At 44.2% G+C, this 20183-nt stretch overlaps 2 protein-coding genes and 1 long non-coding RNA gene across 4 annotated transcripts; all 3 read left to right on the top strand.

The window, feature by feature from the left end:
• Nucleotides 1-2156: 2156 nt before the first annotated feature.
• On the top strand, nucleotides 2157-4094 carry LOC106591081 (putative C-type lectin domain family 20 member A). The gene is made up of 5 exons (XM_014182274.2): nucleotides 2157-2246; nucleotides 2343-2480; nucleotides 2691-3062; nucleotides 3260-3616; nucleotides 3733-4094. Exons 2-5 carry the CDS (start codon nucleotides 2444-2446, stop codon nucleotides 4092-4094), a joined length of 1128 nt encoding a protein of 375 aa, XP_014037749.2. The 5' UTR covers nucleotides 2157-2246; nucleotides 2343-2443.
• A 12-nt stretch (nucleotides 4095-4106) lies between these two features.
• On the top strand, nucleotides 4107-5910 carry LOC123743733 (uncharacterized). The gene is made up of 2 exons (XR_006770562.1): nucleotides 4107-4318; nucleotides 5130-5910. It is a non-coding gene; the product is annotated as an uncharacterized lncRNA (long non-coding RNA).
• Nucleotides 5911-6978: 1068 nt separating this feature from the next.
• Nucleotides 6979-19413, top strand: LOC106591080 (putative C-type lectin domain family 20 member A). 2 transcript variants are annotated; one of them, XM_045721482.1, is made up of 7 exons: nucleotides 6999-7119; nucleotides 7512-7550; nucleotides 7903-7971; nucleotides 16442-16810; nucleotides 17012-17368; nucleotides 17478-17602; nucleotides 17999-19413. In XM_045721482.1, the coding sequence occupies exons 4-7, from the start codon at nucleotides 16495-16497 to the stop codon at nucleotides 18155-18157; spliced, it is 957 nt and encodes a 318-aa protein (XP_045577438.1). In that variant the 5' UTR covers nucleotides 6999-7119; nucleotides 7512-7550; nucleotides 7903-7971; nucleotides 16442-16494; the 3' UTR covers nucleotides 18158-19413. The 2 variants fall into 2 exon arrangements, with proteins under 2 accessions (XP_014037748.2, XP_045577438.1); XM_014182273.2 differs by lacking the exon at nucleotides 7903-7971 and having other exon boundaries at nucleotides 6979-7119.
• Nucleotides 19414-20183: the final 770 nt, after the last annotated feature.

The raw sequence follows: 20183 nt of genomic DNA, 5'->3' as shown, positions 1-20183 counted from the left end.
CGGCTGGATAAAAAACATACCCGATTTAATCTGTTTACCACTCCTACCCAGTAACTAGAATATGCATATACTTATTACATATGGATAGAAAACACCCTAAATTTTCTAAAACTGTTTGAATGGTGTCTGTGAGTATAACAGAACTCAAATGGCAGGTCAAAACCTGAGAGATTCCTTTACAGGAAGTGGCCTGTCTGACCATTTCTTGAACTTCTTTTCCATCTCTATCATTTACTAAGGATCTCTGCTCTAACGTGACACTTCCCACGTCGTCCATAGGCGCTCAGAGCCCGGGAAAAAACAGAATGTCGTCATTCTAGCCCCAGGCTGAAACACATTATCGCCTTTCTCAAGTGGCCGATCAAGGGACACTGGGCTTATGCGCGTGACCCGACCGCCCCCGCCTTTGGGATTTTTTCCTCTGTTTGCCGAAAAGGAGATTCCCTGTCGGAATATTATCGCTTTTCTACGAGAAAAATGTCGTAAAAATTGATTTTAAACAGCGGTTGACATGCTTCGAAGTACGGTAATGGAATATTTTGAATTTTATTGTCACGAATTGCGCCATGCGCGCGTTACTTCTTTACTATTTCGGATAGTGTCTGGAACGCACGAACAAAACGCCGCTATTCGGATATAACGATGGATTATTTTGGACCAAACCAACATTTGTTATTGAAGTAGCAGTCCTGGGTGTGCATTCTGACGAAGACAACAAAAGGTAATCAAACTTTTATAATAGTAAATATGATTATGGTGAGTGCTAAACTTGCCGGGTGTCTAAATAGCGAGCCCGTGATGCCTGGGCTATGTACTTAGAATATTGCAAAATGTGCTTTCACCAAAAAGCTATTTTAAAATCGGACATATCGAGTGCATAGAGGATGTCTGTATCTATAATTCTTAAAATAATTGTTATTCTTTTTGTGAACGTTTATCGTGAGTAATTTAGTAAAATGTTAGCGAATTCCCCGGAAGTTTGCTAGTTCTGAACGTCACATGCTAATGTAAAAAGCTGGTTTTTGATATAAATATGAACTTGATTGAACAAAACATGCATGTATTGTATAACATAATGTCCTAGGGTTGTCATCTGATGAAGATCATCAAAGGTGAGTGCTGCATTTAGCTGTCTTCTGGGTTTTGGTGACATTGTATGCTGGCTTGAAAAATGGGTGTCTGGTTATTTCTGGCTTGGTACTCTGCTGACATAATCTAATGTTTTGCTTTAATTGTAAAGCCTTTTTGAAATCGGACAGTGTGGTTAGATTAACGAGAGTCTTGTCTTTAAATAGCTGTAAAATAGTCATATGTTTGAGAAATTGAAGTAATAGGATTTTTAAGGTATTTGAAAATCGCGCCACTGGATTACACTGGCTGTTACGTAGGTGGAACGAATTCGTCCCGCCTAGCCCAGAGAGGTTAATTGTCCCACTCCCACATGATGAAATCGAGGAGGGAACGTGGATCTGTCTCCGTCGGTCCGTCCGTTTGTACGTTAGTCACACGCGATATCTCAGACAGTAATGGCTTTGACAAAACTTGGGTGAATGATGCATCTTGCCAAAGAGATCTGGCATTTAAAAAAGTACACTGATTGTCACGAGGCCAGAGCTGTAGTAATTAAATGAAATGGGTTAGTCAAGTGATATCTCAATGGGCCCAAAGGGGGGACGACATGTTTACTGTTGCCTTGTTTAAGGTTAAGGTTAGGCATAAGGTTGGCAGTGTGGTTAAGGTTAGGGTTAAAATCAGATTTTAATAAGAGAAATGATAGAAATTGGTAGGGTTTATGACTGTGGCTATGGTAACTGGTGACGATCCGAGCTTGTGCCATGGCTCAGTGGGATAAGACAGTTTTGAGGTGAGCTGACGAACCAGGTTCAGTTGGTACTGTGAATAATTAGAATACATTTATTTTCATGAATTTTTCCTTCAAAAAAACTGTTTCTAAACTTTCACAAAATGCTCAGCTGGTGTCTCTGGCTTTGTCCAACCCTGTTGCCATAGTGATATATGTTACGTGCCACCTGTTTGTTTGAGTAAGATAATAACTTGATGAGAATGTCTACTCCTTTTTGCATACTCCTTTTTGGAAACAAAGAATATGAAAAACAAATTCAAATCAATGGGTATCAGTTTAAGATGTATTTAGGGCCAAGCAGGGGGGGACAGACACACAGAAGGAGAGAGAGCTGGAGAGAGCAAGATAGATGGAGCGAGACAGAGTTTCCTACAAACAACAGGTGAGGCCATTTATAAAATGTATAATAATTTTAGCATTAATGTAGAGAAATGTATGTAACCCAGTTTCTTTTCCAATCATTCTGGTTACATTTCAGATGTAATGGTACATTTTCAAACCTCTTGGAACACAACTCTAAACTGAGTGTAGGAGTCTCTGTTCAATACTTTAATCATATTTCCTTTGAATTTCACACTGATGGAAGCTTCTTTGTACCTCACCCTCCTAATCTCAGGTCAGTTCAAGATGTGTGTGTGTGTGTGTGTGTGTGTGTGTGTGTGTGTGTGTGTGTGTGTGTGTGTGTGTGTGTGTGTGTGTGTGTGTGTACGTATGTGTTTGGTTGCACAATTTGGTGAACAAAGTACAAAGGTGCATAGATGAGTGTGGTTGGGGGTGAACAGTTGCTGTATAAAATGTCTGTCATGAATCATTATTCTCTTCACAGGTTTCTACACACCTTCCTCATGTCTTCATCAGTATCACTCCATTACCAACTCTATGACCTGGACTGATGCCCAGAGTTACTGCAGAGAACACTACACTGATCTGGCTACAGTAGATGACATGGAGGACCTGAACAGGCTGATTACCAGTGTCAATGATTATAAATTATGGTACTGGATCGGACTGAAGAAGGGAGACTCAATGAAGTGGCACTGGTCCCTGTCAGACAGACGTTTCTACAGAGAGGGGGAGACTGAGTTCAGAAACTGGGACACTGGGACACCCCAAAATTGCAACTGTGCTTTTATGAGTACAGCTGGGCTGTGGAACAACACCTCCTGTGATGACCAGCATCACTTCATCTGTTATGATGGTGAGTGTTTACATACTAATGATGAAGCCTGTTCTAAGTGCTGGGGCTGCCATTGAGTTGAAACAGACTAATGTTAGAGGTAAGTTGACATTCAGTTATTGATCTGTTATCAAATCAATGACAACATGTACTATAGATGATCAGTAGATGATATTTCACTGGATATTTGTATTGATTATTAAATTTGACTTTTGCAGGAAAACAAGACACCAACCTAACATACGTCTTAATTCAGGAAAACAAGACCTGGATAGATGCTCAGAGTTACTGCAGACAGCATCACACAGACCTGGTCAGTGTGAGGAACCAGACTGAGAACACAGAGATAGATCAGAAGATATCACTGAGGGGACTTCCTGTGTGGATCGGTCTGTTTCTAGACTCCTGGATATGGTCAGACCAGAGTGACTCCACATTCAGAAACTGGTGGCCAGGATGGCTTTCAACAGAACAGAGATACAACTGCACTATGGTGCATTCTAATCCTTCTTCTCCTTACCATGCTAAATTGAGAAATTATCCCTGTGAGAACACCTTTCCTTTCATCTGCTATGGTAAGTTACCGAATTCTCCATCTAATCAACCTGATATAATGATGACAGGAGAACTCTAATGTTGCCTCCATGATTCACTACTGTCATTGTGGGATTTTATTATCTTCTTGGCATAGCTGTGGAGACCACAACTGCCCCCCTGCCCACACCCACAACAACGACTACCCCCCTGCCCACAACTACCCCCCTGCCCACAACCACGACTACCCCCCTGCCCATGACCACGACTACCCCCCTGCCCATGACCACGACTACCCCCCTGCCCACAACCACGACTACCCCCTGCCCACCACCACGACTACCCCCCTGCCCACGACCACGACTACCCCCCCTGCCCACAACTACCCCCCTGCCCACAACCACGACTACCCCCTGCCCACAACCACAACTACCCCCCTGCCCACAACCACAACTACCCCCCTGCCCACAACCACGACTACCCCCCTGCCCACAACCACAACTACCCCCCTGCCCATGACCACGACTACCCCCCTGCCCAAAACCACGACTACCCCCTGCCCACAACCACGACTACCCCCCTGCCCACGACCACGACTACCCCCCCCGATTATACACCAGACTGCCTCCCCGACCCCTGAGAAACCTCAACTGAAGAGACAGGTGGTGAGAGTGAAGATGACACCAAAGGATCAATATCTGAACATCAGAGATCTTGCTGTTCAGGACGCCATCTTAAAAGAGGTCAGTTTCCCCCTGTTCATGAAGAACCAACTCATTAATGATACAAACTGTACAGACCTCTTTTCTGGTCTGGATAAATGTATTTTGTGGATGACCTCCTCTCTGGTCTTGGTTCTAGTCTGTTGTGGCTGACCTCCTCTCTGATCTGGGTTCTAGTCTGTTGTGGCTGACCTCCTCTCTGATCTGGGTTCTAGTCTGTTGTGGATGACCTCTCTGGTCTGGGTTCTAGTCCGTTGTGGATTACTTTTTCTCCTGGCTGTGACCCCACTCTCAGAAGGTGTCTCAGGGAGAGTGGGATATTGAAAAACACATTTGTCCATGTGTTAAATTGTTACAACTGCTCCTGCTCTTTCCCCCTGGTGCTCGAGGGCGCTAGTATCCCCAACATTACGCACTCCTGCCACCATCATTCCGCACACCTGCCTTCCCCCATCACGAGCAATCAGTGATTATTGGACTCACCTGGACTCAATCACATCTGTCATCTCCCCTATATCTGTCTGTTCCCCTGCTCTGTTCCCCTGCTCTCAGCATTGATTGTCGTCTGTCTTTGTATACCAGTGTGCTGACGCTGTTCCTGTCTTGTTCCATGTTTGTTCCTAATTAAATGTTGACTCCCGGTACCTGCTTCTCGACTCCAGCGTCTGTCCATACAGAAACAGGACAAATATAAGCCTCATCTCCTCATAGAGTCAAAGGGTTGAAGTGAAGAATGTCTCAGTATAGCAGGAAGAAATGGTAGTTGTAGATCTTCAGAATGACTATTACAGAGTGAAATATTGTGGGTTTCTGTATATGTGTGTTTCTCCAGATAAGGAACAAGCTAAAGGATCAGGGGTTACCTGCAGACACCAAAGTGATGTGGAAAAAGCAGCCTGATGGGAAGGTCTTCCACAAGGAGGAAGATGGGTCTCCCAATAAAGAAGAGGAGGAGAAGAAGATGAAGAGAATGATGACAAAGAGAGAACTCTAATTATGTTAAATGTTCTCCTTGCATGTATCTTTTTATTTACATTAATAATCTGTACTGGTCCAGATGTATATTGTTTTTTCATATATACTATTGTTTTATCATTTATTAATATTGTTAAATCATTCATTAATATTGTTTAATCATTTATTATTATTGTTTTTATCATTTCTGAATTTAGTTTAATTGTGTATTAGTATTGTTTTATCATAGGATGTGATCTTAAGTTACAAATCTTTAAAATTGTTCAGTGTTTGAATTTCTTTTGTTAGTTTATATATTAGAACCTAGTTTTTCTTCAACTGTAGACTTGATGGTTCATTTGGAACGTTAATAAATAACATGATGTGTGATAGTGAGAGATGCTCTTTATCCTCAGTCATTATAGACACTATTCAGACTTGAGATCTGCTCACTGGAATTTATGTGCATTGACATGAATGCCTCAGGTGAAAGTCCCAGTTGCAAGCACAGATCTCATGTCAGATAACCATTTCAACAGCTCTGTATTTCTGTATTGGATGTTAATTTAGATTTCAAGAAATAATCTCTCATTTATCAACAAGTTTTTATATTAATTAAAACAGACATTTATTATGACCAAATAAAGGTTTAAAATGTTGTATGGTGTGTTTGTTATATATGGTTCATATTTCATTTATATGTTAGTCATTAAGACCCATCACAACCACCAAACAGGTGTCAACTGTAACCATGACCTGCTGACCAATGGTTTGCATTTGAAAAAGACTGAAGTTTTGAATTAATTTACTGTCAATGACAGAGGAGAGAGAGATGGCAGAACACCCAATGACAGAGGAGAGTGAGGTTAGAGAACCCAATGACAGAGGAGAAGGAGGGCAGAGAACCTAATGACAGAGGAGAGGGAGGTCAGAGAACCCAATGACAGAGGAGATGGAAGTCAGAGAACCCAATGACAGAGGAGATGGAAGTCAGAGAACCCAATGACAGAGGAGAGCGAGGTCAGAGAACCCAATGACAGAGGAGAGGGAGAGCAGAGAACCCAATGACAGAGGAGAGGGAGAGCAGAGAACCCAATGACAGAGGAGAGGGGAGTCAGGTAACCCAACGACAGAGGAGAGGGAGGTCAGAAAACCCAATGCTGGAGGTTTTTATCTAGACACTGAGAGGACAAAACATCAGGACCACCTGCTCTCTCCATGACAGTTACCAGTCATTCACCAGTCAGCAGATATCAATCCAACTGATAATGAGGGATGAGATGGAACGAGCTGTTTGGAGTAGAGATCCACTACCAGCCAACTTGACACAACTGTGGGAAGCATTGGCGTCAACTTGGGCCATCGTCCTTGTGGAACTCTATTGATACCTTGTATTACTCTCAATTCAGGCCTCACTCACTGACCTGAACAATTCTAGAAATTACACAACCCTTTGATTTTTAGGAGTTGGGTCCTTTTTGGTACAATGAGTCAATTTCTGGGCAATATGTCTGTCTAGGGGAGTGTGTTATCTCCTTTGGATCAACAGAACCATCATATGAACATGTTCTGTTTAGCCTCTCTAACTGTTTCCTTCTCTGGCTCTGTCCAATCCCTTATCCAGTGGGATGAATGTCAGGTCAAAGTTTTATTTGTTTTGAGATGAATAACAAATTCAAGCAAATGAGGAGCAGTATAAGGTTTAAATAGGGACAAACATGGGATGACAGACACACAGTAGGAGAGACAGAAAGACAGAAAGGGGAGAGAGTTAGATAGAGAGAGAGAGATAGAGAGACAGACAGAGAGAGACAGAGAGAGAGAGAGAGAGAGAGAGCGAGAGTAAGAGAGTTTTCTTCAAACAACAGGTGAGGCCATTTTGGATTGTAGATATTTCATATTTCATACATATTTCATACGTATTTTTATGTAGAGAAATGTTTATTATATTTATAAGAGTTTTTTTATTCCCAGTTTTGAAGATTCCAGTGTAGAATAATCAACCATGTGTTCTAACCCTCTGGAAACGTTATGTTGAGGTTTTTCACCACTACCCACTTCCAATACTTTAGAAACCTAACCTAACAATCACTGATTGTTCCTGTCTCTGAACAGGTGATAACCCTCTATGTGGGGAGCCTTATCTTCACCTGTCCTGTCACGTCATATCAGTAAAGAAGGAGAAAGACAGTTTGCATTGGTAAAGTGTTGCAACCTTGAAGTGCATTCATTTTAATCATATATCCTTTAAATTTCACAGTGATGGAAACGTTGTGGTATCTCACCCTGCTAATCACAGGTCAGTTTACTGTGTGTGTGTCTCAGCAATACGTCCTTGCTAATTGGCTCCATATTATCCCCAAGACATTGTCCCAGTGCTGGCAGCTCATATCTGATGAGGACAGCCTTCACTGTTCCTGTAATAAACTGACTTCTTGGATCGGCTGTCCGTATTGGGCCATTTGGTCACCAAAATTATCTCGAATACCACCTTATGGCAAATATCAGTTATATCTCTTATGTACAGGTATTTATTTATATATCATTTATTTAGCACAAGTTAAATGAAGTATTGCTAAAGTAATGAGTAAATTGCAATATTTATGAGCCCTAATTTCTGTTCGGTGTTTTCACATATTTGTGGGTGGCAGGTAGCCTAGTGGTTAGAGCGTTGGGCCAGGAGCCAAAAGGTTGGCGGACTGAATCCCCGAGCTGACAAGGTAAAAATCTGTCGTTCTGCCCCTGGTAGTTAACCCACTGTTCCTAGGCCATCATTGTAAAAATGAAATTGTTCTTAACTGGCTTGCGTAGTTAAGTAAAGATAAAACAAATATGGTCCTGTTTAAAATGGCTGATCTCAGTCCTGTTTAAAGTGAACTGGTGTAAAAGAGAGCAACATAACTCAGTTCTCTTTGTATTCACTCTGCCCCTGGATTTGAATGAGGACTCAACTCATTTGCTAGTTCACTTCACCTATTTTGTGGACCGAGTCCTCTTTGCACTCACACTTCTATGTTTAGAAAGGAATCAAGATCTTTTTCTAACATTCACTCAATGCACCCTGCGTTTTTACAAAATGCAGGACAACCATTCAATCAGAATGTGTCATCAGACAGCTAGATAAACAGACTTACATTTTGGAAGATAGTAGATACAGACATAATAATTGTAATCAGAAGATAATATTAACATGTACTGTACATTTCATTGCTAACAGTATACATAGCAATAGAATAACTGGAAAATAACTGCAGAATAAATAAGGGTTTATTTGAAAATTGTACACCCAAGCTAGTGTACTGTCCTTTTAAGAGCTTGTCCCATTAAGAGCTGGAAGAGATGTTGTACCCTATGGTGTGATGTCACCAAATAGTGTGAGGGTCCTGTGTGTAGCTGGTGTAGAGTGTCAGGCGCAGGATAGCAGACAAATATACAAAGGAACAAACCGACCCCACAAAGACGGACCGAAATACAACAAACAATCACCAACAAACACAACATGGGGAACAGAGGGTTAAAATAATAAACAATTAATTGGTTGGGTGAAGCCAGGTGTGTAAGACAAAGACAAAGACAGAACGAATGGAAAATGAAAAGTGGATCGGCGGTGGCTGGAAAGCCGGTGACGTCGAACGCCGAACGCCACCCGAACAAGGAGAGGGACCGTCCTCGGCGGAAGTTGTGACAGTACCCCCCCTTGACGCGCGGCTCCAGCAGCGCGCCGACACCGACCTCGGGGACGACCCGGAGGACGAAGCGCAGGGTCATCCGGATGGAGACGATGGAAATCCCGTAGCAACGAAGGGTCCAGGACGCCCTCCACCGGCATCCAGCATCTCTCCTCCGGACCGTACCCATCCCGCTCCACGAGGTACTGAAGGCCCCTCTCCCGACACCTCGAGTCCAGGATGGCTTGAACAGCATACGCCGGGGCCTCCTCGATGTCCAGAGGGGGCGGAGGAACCTCCCGCACCTCAGCTTCATGGAGTGGACCAGCCACCACCGGCCTGATGAGAGACACATGGAACGGGGGATTAATACAATAATCTGGGGGAAGCTGTAACCTGTAGCATACTGTCGTGTCTTTGGGTTACCATTAAACTGAAGACATGTTTATCAATTAACTCCCTGTAATTATTATCACGCGATTAAACTGATTAATCGTTTAATTGTAATTAACTAGGAGATCGGGGCACCAAGGAGAATATTCAGGTTACAAAGTTATAATTTTCCTAACGTTACTTTCCTATACTATAATATAGGCCAATTATCTTCTGGTTTAAATGGTGTATTTTACCTCGAGTCCAGTCTCATTCCAAACGTCGTAAATTGTTGTATCTGCACGAACCCAGTCTTTACTAAAATCATCCATACATCAATTGTCTTAAAATCATTTATTTACTACACTAAGTAATTAACAGAAAACATACAATCAGTAATTATCGTCACAAAGGATTGGTATAGTAATGCGCGCTAATGGCTAACAGGCATGGCTGGTCTGTTAGACAATGGGTCATAAACGGTCAGCTGAGAAGGTACACAGAGTTCATTAATATTAACAATTGACAATTGAAGGCTCGCTCATTCGGGAACAATTGCAATCAATATATATTTACGCTCATGTGTCGTCGTTCTTTGTTGGAGCGTCGTTCGGTGGAGAGTTTTGTCTCTCTCTCTCTCTCTCTCTCGGTTAGAATGGACCTTTCAAAGCGAAATTCATTAATGTCGTCATAGAATGGATGTTTCGTTGGTCTTCGCGTTCGATGATATAATTTACTTAGCTGCAGACTAATAATTAATATCAAAGACTTGTTCTTATTCTGTCGGTATCAATAGTAAAAGTTAACCACGTGGTATAGTTCACTTTCAGTAGAGGAATTGGATGGTAAAACCTATTGGCCATGGAGTGGAGGCCTGGTCTAAAGAAATGTAAATCAGGGTGGGTTTTATAGTGACCCTTGAACAGGCTTGTCAAATGATGCCTGGTCCTGTATGTGTCCCTGGAGGCGTGCCTATGACTGAGTTAGACTTGGTTACAGAAATACAATTCTATCACATTACATCAGTACATAGCATCTCAATGTATTACAAAAGCTTTATCCTTATTAATACATTCTATACAACCATTATGATGCAAGTCTCAAGCTGAGGCCATTATATAAACAGTTTTATGGTTAATATGGCTATATTGTCTCTTCAGAGTATCACAAAATTGTACCAAGCGGACCAATTCGTAGCTGGATTCTTCACCAATCTTCCATACCTTCTCCAGAACACAAATGTCGCTCGGTTCTCCAATTCTATGAGTTGGAAGAATTTCCTTTGTCTCTCTATGAAACATGTGGTAGGAGATTCTCCTCTTAGGGTTTTTACAACCCTTTCACACAGGGCCTGGGTTGGGGGGAAGGTAGGTTGGGGAATGGTACAAAGGGGAGGGGGTCAACTGTCCTTCCTGTACCCAAAGAGGCCAACGTCATGACAATACCATGTTCAGTCTCCTCAGGTCTTTAAATGGCCCCACAAACCGCGGACCCAGCTTCCGGCAGGGTAGGCGGAGGGGCAGGTTTCGGGTCGAGAGCCAGACCACCGGAGCCTCGCTGCGGTGGCGGTCGGCGCTCGCTTTTTGCCGCCTCACGGCCCATTGTAGGTGCACATGGGCGGCGTCCCAGGTCTCCTCCGAGCGCTTAAACCATTCGTCCACCGCAGGTTCTTCGATCTGGCTCTAATGCCAAGGTGCCAGGATTGGCTGATACCCCATTACGCACTGGAAAGGAGAGAGGTTAGTGGAGGAGTGGCGGAGTGAGTTTTGGACCATCTCTGCCCAGGCCATGAACGCCGCCCACTCCGCCAGCCGGTCCTGGCAATATGACCGCAGAGACCTACCCACATCCTGGTTTACTCTCTCCACCTGTCCGTTACTCTCGGGGTGAAAACCTGAGGTGAGGCTGACCGAGACCCCCAGACGTTCCATGAACGCTCTCCAGACCCTGGACGTGAACTAGGGAACCCGATCAGAAACTATGTCCTCAGGCACCCCGTAGTGCCGGAAGACGTGTGTGAACTGGGCCTCCGCAGTCTGAAGGGCCGTAGGGAGACCGGGCAAAGGGAGGAGACGGCGGGACTTAGAAAACTGATACACAACGACCAGGATCGTGGTGTTGCCCTGTGAGGGAGAAAGATCCGTCAGGAAGTCCACCGACAGGTGCGACCATGGCCATTGTGGAACAGGTAGGGGTTGTAATTTCCCTCTGGGCAGGTGCCTGGGAGCCTTGCACTGGGCAAACACCGAGCAGGAGGAAACATAAACCCTCACGTCCTTGGCCAAGGTGGGCCACCAGTACTTCCCAATAAGGCAACGCACTGTCCGACCGATGCCAGGATGACCAGAGGAGGGTGACGTATGGGCCCAATAGATCAAACGGTCGCGGACAGCAGACGGAACGTACAGGCACCCAGCTGGACACTGGGGGGGAGTGGGCTCTGTGCGTAACGGCCGCTCAATGTTTGGTGTCGTGCCCGAGCGCTGAGAGAGCACGGCTCCTATCCCAGCCTTGGACGCATCCACCTCCACTATGAACGCCAAAGAGGGATCCGGATGAGCCAGCATGGGAGCCGAGGTAAACAGAGCCTTCAGGTTAGCAAAAGCCCTGTTCGCCTCAGCCAAACCACTGCAGCCGCACTGGTCCCCCCTTCAGCAGTGAGGTAATGGGAGCTGCTACCTGACCAAAACCACGGATAAACCTCCGGTAATAGTTGGCAAACCCTACAAACCACTGCACTTCCTTTACCGTGGAGGGAGTCGGCCAATTATGCACGGCTGAAATGCGGTCACTCTCCATCTCCACCCCTGACGTGGAAATGCGGTACCCTAGGAAGGAGACGGACTGTTGGAAGAACAGACATTTCTCAGCCTTGACGTACAGGTCATGCTCCAACAGTCGACAAAGCACCCTGCGCACCAGGACACGTGCTTGGTGCGTGTAGCGGAGTATATCAGAATGTCGTCGATATACACCACTACCCCCTGCCCGTGCAGGTCCTGGAAAATCTCGTCAACAAAGGCCTGGAAGACTGATGGAGCATTCATCAACCCGTACGGCATGTCGAGGTACTCATAGTCCCCCGAGGTGGTACTAAATGCCGTCTTCCACTCGTCCCCCTCCCGGATACGCACCAGGTTGTAAGCGCTCCTGAGATCCAATTTTGTGAAGAAGCACGCCCCGTGCATTGACTCGATCGAACTGGCAATGAGAGGCAGTGGGTAGCTATACCTCAGAGTGATCTGATTGATACCTTGATAGTCAATACATGGGCGCAGACCCGATCCTTCTTCTTCACAAAAAAGAAACTCGAGGAGGCAGGTGTAGTGGAGGGCCGAATGTATCCCTGCCCCAGGGTTTCGGAGACGCATGTTTCCATAGCCACCGTCTCCTCCTGTGACAGAGGATACACGTGACTCCTGGAAAGTGCTGCATCTACCTGGAGATTTATAACACAATCCCCCCGTCGATGAGGTGGTAATTTAGTCAGCCTCTTCTTACAGAAGGCGAGAGCCAAATCGCCATATTCTGAGGGGATGCGCACGGTGGAGACCTGGTCTGGACTTTCCACCGTAGTCGCACCGATGGAAATCCCCACATACCTCTCTGAGCACTCTCATGACCACCCATTGAGAGTCCTCTGTTGCCACGAAAGAGTGGGGTTATGACAGGCCAAACAGGGTAAGCCCAGCAATAAGGAAGAGACTGATTCTCTGCTTATGACCATCCTGTGTAACCATGTCTAGTGGAGCGGTGGCCTCCCTAATCAGCCCTGACCCTAATGGTCGACTATCTAGGGCATGCACAGGGAAGGTCATATCCACAGGAACAAGGGGAATGCCTAAACTTTGGGCAAATGATTGGTCAATTAAATTCCCAGCTGCGCCTGAATCTACTAGCTCTTTATGCTGGGAATACGGGGAAAACTCAGGAAATGAAATAAACACATACATGTGAGCAACAGGGGCTCTGGGTGAGCCTGGTGCCACCTCACCTGGGGTGCCACGACAGTGCCCTGCCTGTTTCCTCGATTCCCTGAGGAACCCCCCCAGCACCGACCAGCAGTGTGCCCTCTGCGGCCACAGATGGTGCAGGGAATGGCCCCTCCTCTGGTCGCCCTAAGTGCAGCACCTCCCAGCTCCATGGGCGTCGGAGCGGAGGTGCTGGGGGATGGAACTGACACGCCCTAGTCCGGACGTCCGCGGGCAATCAGCAGGTTGTCCAGCCGCATGGACAGGTCCACCAGCTGGTCCAATGTGAGGGTGGTGTCTTGGCAGGCCAACTCCCGATGGCCCACTCCAGGGCTTTGCCTAAGAGGCAGGAGACGAGGGCGGACACGCTCTCACACCCCGAAGGAGCCGGGTGCTTGGTCGCCAGGTACAGCTCCAGCTGGAGTAGAAACACCTGGCATCCGGCAGCCGTCCCGCTGGGACCAGGTGAAGGAGGGGTGGACAGTGAGACCGGCTGTAGTGGAGCTGGTGGAGGTGCTGGAAAGTCTCCTCCTCTCTCCCAACGATCCATCGTCTGCAGCATGCGATCCATGGCAGTGCCCAGACATTGTAACATGGTCGCGTGCTGCTGATCGTGCTCCTCCACTGCTCCGCTCCTGCTGACTTAATTCTTCGGTCGGTGATTCTGTAAGGGTCCTGTGTGTAGCTGGTGTAGGTAGCCAGGTGCAGGACAGCAGATATGAGTAATCAACGTTCTTTTACTCAAAAAGACAAATATACAAAGGAACATACCGAGCCCACAAAGATGGACCGAATTAACACAAACAGTCACCAACAAACACAACATGGGGAACAGAGGGTTAAATAATAAACAAGAAATTGGTTGATTGAAACCAGGTGTGTAAGACAAAGACAGAACAAATGGAAAATGAAAAGTGGATCGGCAGTGGCAAAATCGGCGGAAGTCATGACAAATAGGTTGTCATCTCACGCTATTCAAACCCAACAATCAATAAACAGCTGATGATCCTCTCTTAGCCCATAGATCACACATTGCAAACAAATAATCTGAACTAAAAACTCCACACATTTTGGAATATCTGTGCATCCTTGACAATCTCTAATCAATATTCAAAAACAGCAACTTTTTCCCTGTGAACCTGCACATCATAATCTTCTATTGTTTGTGGCACCAATGTGAGGGGATATGTAGTAGGATAGTGTGAGGAGTTATGTAGTAGGCTAGTGTGAGGGGTTACGTAGTAGTCTAGTGTGAGGGGTTATGTAGTAGTCTAGTGTGAGGGGTTATGTCAGTAGTCCAGTGTCAGGGGTTATGTCAGTAGTCTAGTGTGAGGGGTTATGTCAGTAGTCTTGTGTGAGGGGTTATGTCAGTAGTCTAGTGTCAGGGGTTATGTCAGTAGTCTAGTGTGAGGGGTTATGTCAGTAGTCTAGTGTGATGGGTTATGACAAGGGAAACAGTGTTGCAGTAGCCTAGTGTGAGGGGTTATGTCAGTTGTCTAGTGTGAGGTGTTATGTCTGTAGTCTAGTGTGAGGGGTTATGACAGTAGTCTAGTGTGAGGGGTTATGTCAGGAGTCTAGTGTGAGGGGTTATGTCAGGAGTCTAGTGTGAGGGGTTATGACAAGGGAAACAGTGTTGCAGTAGTCTAGTGTTAGGGGTTATGTCAGTAGTCTAGTGTGAGGGGTTATGTCAGTAGTCTAGTGTGAGATGTTATGTCAGGAGTCTAGTGTGAGTGGTTGTTTCAGTAGTCTAGTGTGAGGGGTTATGTCAGTAGTCTTGTGTGAGGGGTTATGTGGTAGTCTAGTGTGAGGGGTTATGTCAGTAGTCTAGTGTGAGTGGTTATGTAGTAGTCTAGTGTGAGGTTTCATGTCAGGAGGAACAGTGTTGCAATAGTCTAGTGTGAGGGGTTATGTAGTAGTCTTTTGTGAGGGGTTATGTCAGTAGTCTAGTGTGAGGGCTTATGTCAGGAGTCTAGTGTGAGGGGTTATGACAGTAGTCTAGTTTGAGGGTTATGTAGTAGTCTAGTATGAGGGGTTATGTCAGTAGTCTAGTGTGAGGGGTTATGTCAGTAGACTAGTGTGAGGGGTTTTGTCAGTAGTCTAGTGTGAGGGGTTATGTTGGTAGTCTAGTGTGAGGGGTTATGTAGTAGTCCAGTGTGAGGGCTTATGTCAGGAGTCTAGTGTGAGGGGTTATGACAGTAGTCTAGTGTGAGGGTTATGTAGTAGTCTAGTATGAGGGGTTATGTCAGTAGTCTAGTGTGAGGGGTTATGTAGTAGTCTAGTGTGAGGGGTTATGTCAGTAGTCTAGTGTGAGGGGTTATGTCAGTAGACTAGTGTGAGGGGTTTTGTCAGTAGTCTAGTGTGAGGGGTTATGTTGGTAGTCTAGTGTGAGGGGTTATGTAGTAGTCCAGTGTGAGGGGTTATGTCAGTAGTCAAGTGTGAGGGGTTATGTCAGTAGACTAGCGTGTGGTGCAGGAATAATGACAAGCCAACCTGGGGATCTTTGTGTTCACATTTCCCTAAAAAAGTGAAACCGGACGCGGAATTTCAGCAAACCAAACTCAGACCACATCAGTTTGGTTTGCGTCCGGGCTCTCTTGAGGGTTCTGAATTCCTTTGGAGTGTTCACACTGTACACAAAATTGTGCGAACCACACTGAGTTCACAAAAATGATCTGAAAGGGACCAAGTGCTTAAACACCCTTATTTATCTAATGTGTTACATTACACCTTAAAGACAACCATAGTTGCTGCTGTCATTCACATAGATGTTGCTGCTGAACTTTGACTGGGCTAGTCCTTGTTGGGAAGGTGTGAGCTTTGACCGGGCTGGCCCTTGTTGGGAAGGTGTGAGCTTTGACTGGGCTAGCCCTTGTTGGGAAGGTGTGAGCTTTGACTGGGCTAGCCCTTGTTGGGAAGGTGTGGACTTTCTTTGGTCTTGCTGTGGGCTAGCCCATGCCCACCTTGCCCACTGAATACCCACACAGGACAGGTGTGGTCTTGTACGCTGGGTGTGTGTGTCTTCATGGCTTTAGGTGTGTGTGTGTGTTTAGGGATGTAGTTTGTGTCTGTGTGTTTGCACACCTGGGTGTATAACATGTGCACAGATACATAGATCGTGTGGTTGGGGGTGAGAAGTTGATGGAGAGAATGTCCCTCATTAATCATTATTCTTTTAACAGGGTTCTACACACCTTCCTCATGTCTTCATCAGTATCACTTCATTACCAACAATATGAACTGGACTGATGCCCAGAGTTACTGCAGAGCACATTACACTGATCTGGCTACAGTAGATGACATGGAGGACCTGAACAGGCTGATTACCAGTGTCAGTATTTATGGATGGTACTGGATCGGACTGAAGAAGGGAGACTCCATGAAATGGCACTGGTCTCTGGCAGACAGACGTTTCTACAGAGAGGGGGAGACTGAGTTCAGAAACTGGGACACTGGGACACCCCAAAATGGTAACTGTGCTTTCATGAGTACAGCTGGGCTGTGGAACAACGCCTCCTGTGATGACCAGCATCACTTCATCTGTTATGATGGTGAGTTTTTACATACTAATGATGAAGCATGTTCTAATTGCTAGGGCTGCCATTGAGTTGAAACATAGACTCATGATAGCTTTAAGTTGTTAATCAGTTATTGATCTGTTATTAAATCAATGAGAACATGTACTATATAGATGATCACAAGATTATGTTTCATTGGATCGTTGTATTGATTATTACATTTGACTTTTGCAGGAAAACAAGGCACCAACCTAACATACGTCTTAATTCAGGAGAACAAGACCTGGATAGATGCTCAGAGTTACTGCAGACAGCATCACACAGACCTGCTCAGTGTGAGGAACCAGACTGAGAATACAGAGATAGAGAAGAAGATATCACTGAGGGGACTTCCTGTGTGGATCGGTCTGTTTCTAGACTCCTGGATATGGTCAGACCAGAGTGACTCCTCATTCAGAAACTGGTGGTCAAGATATCCTACAATATATCAGGGATACAACTGCACTCTGGTGTCTTCTAATCCTAATGAGTATTATTATTCTGAATGGATAAATTATCCCTGTGGCACCAACTTTCCTTTCATCTGCTATGGTATATTACAAAATTCTCCTCCTGATCTACCTGATATAATGATGACAGGAGAACTCTAATGTTGCCCCATGATTCACTACTGTCATTGGGGGATTTTATTATCTTGTAGAGCCAGCTGTGGAGACCCCTGAGATACCCCAACTGAACAGACAGGTGGTGAGAATGAAGATGACGCCAAAGGATCAACATCTGAACCTCAGTGATCCTGCTGTTCAGGACGCAATTTTAAAAAAGGTGAGTTTCACCTTTTTCATGAAGAACCAACTTAGCAATGATACCAACTGTACAGACCTCCTCTCTGGTCTGGGTCCTAGTCTGTTGTGGATGACCTCCTCTCTGGCCTGGGTCCTAGTCTGTTGTGGATGACATTCTCTCCTGCAGTGACCAAACTCTCTGAGGGTGTGTCAAGGAGAGTGGGTATGCCAAAATACATTTCCAATTTACACATGTATATTAAAACAAACTTGAACGTGTGTGAAATAGGACAAATAATAGCATCATCTCCTCATAGAGTCAAAGGTTTGAAGTGAATAATGTCTCAGTATAGCAGGAAGGAATGGTAGTTCTAGATCTTTAGAATGACTATTAGAGTGAAATATTGTGGGTTTCTGTATGTTTGTGTTTCTCCAGATAAGGAACAAGCTGAAGGAGCAGGGGTTACCTGCAGACACCAAAGTGACGTGGAAAAAGCAGCTTGATGGGAAGGTCTTCCACAAGGAGGAAGAGGGGTCTCCTAATAAAGAAGAGGAGGAGAAGAAGATGAAGAAGATGACAAAGAGAGAACTCTAATTATGTAAAATGTTCACCTAACATTTCTCTTTCTATATACATTAATAATCTGTACTGAGATGTATTTTCTGAACCTAATTAAATGTATTTTATTAAGTCAATTGTTTAATTATAAACATTAATAGTGTTTTATCATGATATGTTTTATTGATAATTTTCTTGACTTGGTTGTTTTATTACAGGGTGTGTTCTCAAGATAGACTTTTCACACATCATGTCTGTAAATGAGTTATCTGTAGTTATGTTGATATACAGTGCTGTGAAAAAGTATTTGCCTCCTTCCTAATTTTCTCAACTTTTACATATTTTTGATGCTGAATGTTTTCTGATCTTCAAAGAAAACAGAATATTAGATGAATGGAAACTGAGTGAACAAATAACAACAATTACATACTTATTTAATTGATTTCACAAACAAAGTTATCTAACACCCAATGTTCATTTGTTAAAAAGTAAACTCAGGGACATTTGTGGGTCTTTAAGCATGAACTGCTCGTTTCAAGTCCTGCCACAACTCAAATGGGATTATTAGGTCTGGATTTTAACTAGGTCATTACAAAACTTCAAATGTGTTGCTTTTTAATCATTTTCATGTAGACTTGATTGTGTGTTTTGGATCAATGTCTTGCTGCATGACCCACCTGCGATTCAGCATCAGCTCATAGACAGATGGCCTGACATTCCCCTGTAGAATTATCTGATACAGAGCAGAATTCATGGTTCTTTTTATAAAGGCAAGTCGTCCAGGTCCTGAGGCAGCAAAGCATCCTCAGACCATCACACTGCCACCACCATGCTTGACCGTTGGTATAGGGTTTTTACTGCGGAATGCAGTGTTTGGTTTTCGCCAGGCATAATGGGACCCATGTCATCCAAAAAGTTTTGACTCACTTTTGACTCATCTGTCCATAAAACATTCTTCCAAGAGTCTGGATGATCATCTATGTGCTTCCAGGTGCATTTTCGTTAACTTTAGACAACATTTTTGACTAGATGGGTCCCATTATGTCTGATGAAAACCAAACTGAATTATAAAAATTTGGCAAAAATAGAGAAAATCAGAAAGGGGGCAGATACTTTTTCACAGCACTGTAAGTATCAATGTGTTTTTCTAATTGTAATGTAACTTTCTTTAATTGAAAATATATTTAGACCATAGTTTACATACTGCATAGCCAACGTAGTCTCAGCATGTTTTTTATTGGTTAATGAAGATGTCTTTTCTGATGATCAAATAAATACTTGTTGCAGATTGACAGTATAGGTCTAGAGTTGGGATTCTTCAAGTTTCAACTTAATATTATTTTAATGTTTATTTGACACATTTTACCTTAGTGATAAAGACATCTAGACATAATGTGTAATCAACTCCTCTCTTCAGGACTCTGATACACTGGTACCAGTTAGAACCATGTCCTGCTGACCAGAGATTTAGTTACGTTTTACATCACTTCCTCAAATTAGACAGAGGGGAACTTTACCACATCAAGCCAGACCCAGGATATTTCCTGGAACACACAATGATGTGACATCAGTAATGAACCTGGTCTCAGATCTGTTTGTGGCCTCTTGCCAAGTCTCATGTGTGTTGTGGTGCTGTGTGGCTCAGTTTGTAGAGCATGGTGCTTTCAACACCAGGATTGTTGGTTTGTTTCCCCTGAGGCCGCCAATATGGAAAACGTATGCTTGAGCACTTTTGGATGAAAGGTTATATTATATTTTATATTATGGTCTGCAGTGCATTCGGAAAGTATTCAGACCCCTTAACTTTTTCAAAAAAAATTTAAGTTACAGCCTTATACTAAAATGGATTAAATCGTTTTTTCCCCCTCCTCAATCTACACACAATACCAAATAATGACAAAGCAAAAACAGTTTTTTTGCAAATGTATTACAAATTAAAATGGAAATATTAGATTTACATTCAGAACCTTTACTCAGAAATTTGTTGAAGCACCCTTAGCAGTGATTACAGCCTTGAGTCTTCTTGGTATGATGCTACAAGCTTGGCACACCTGTATTTGGG

This window comes from Salmo salar, chromosome ssa07 (genome assembly GCF_905237065.1).
Source record: "Salmo salar chromosome ssa07, Ssal_v3.1, whole genome shotgun sequence".
Lineage (NCBI taxonomy): Eukaryota > Metazoa > Chordata > Actinopteri > Salmoniformes > Salmonidae > Salmo > Salmo salar.
This window is presented reverse-complemented; position numbering and strand designations above follow the sequence as displayed.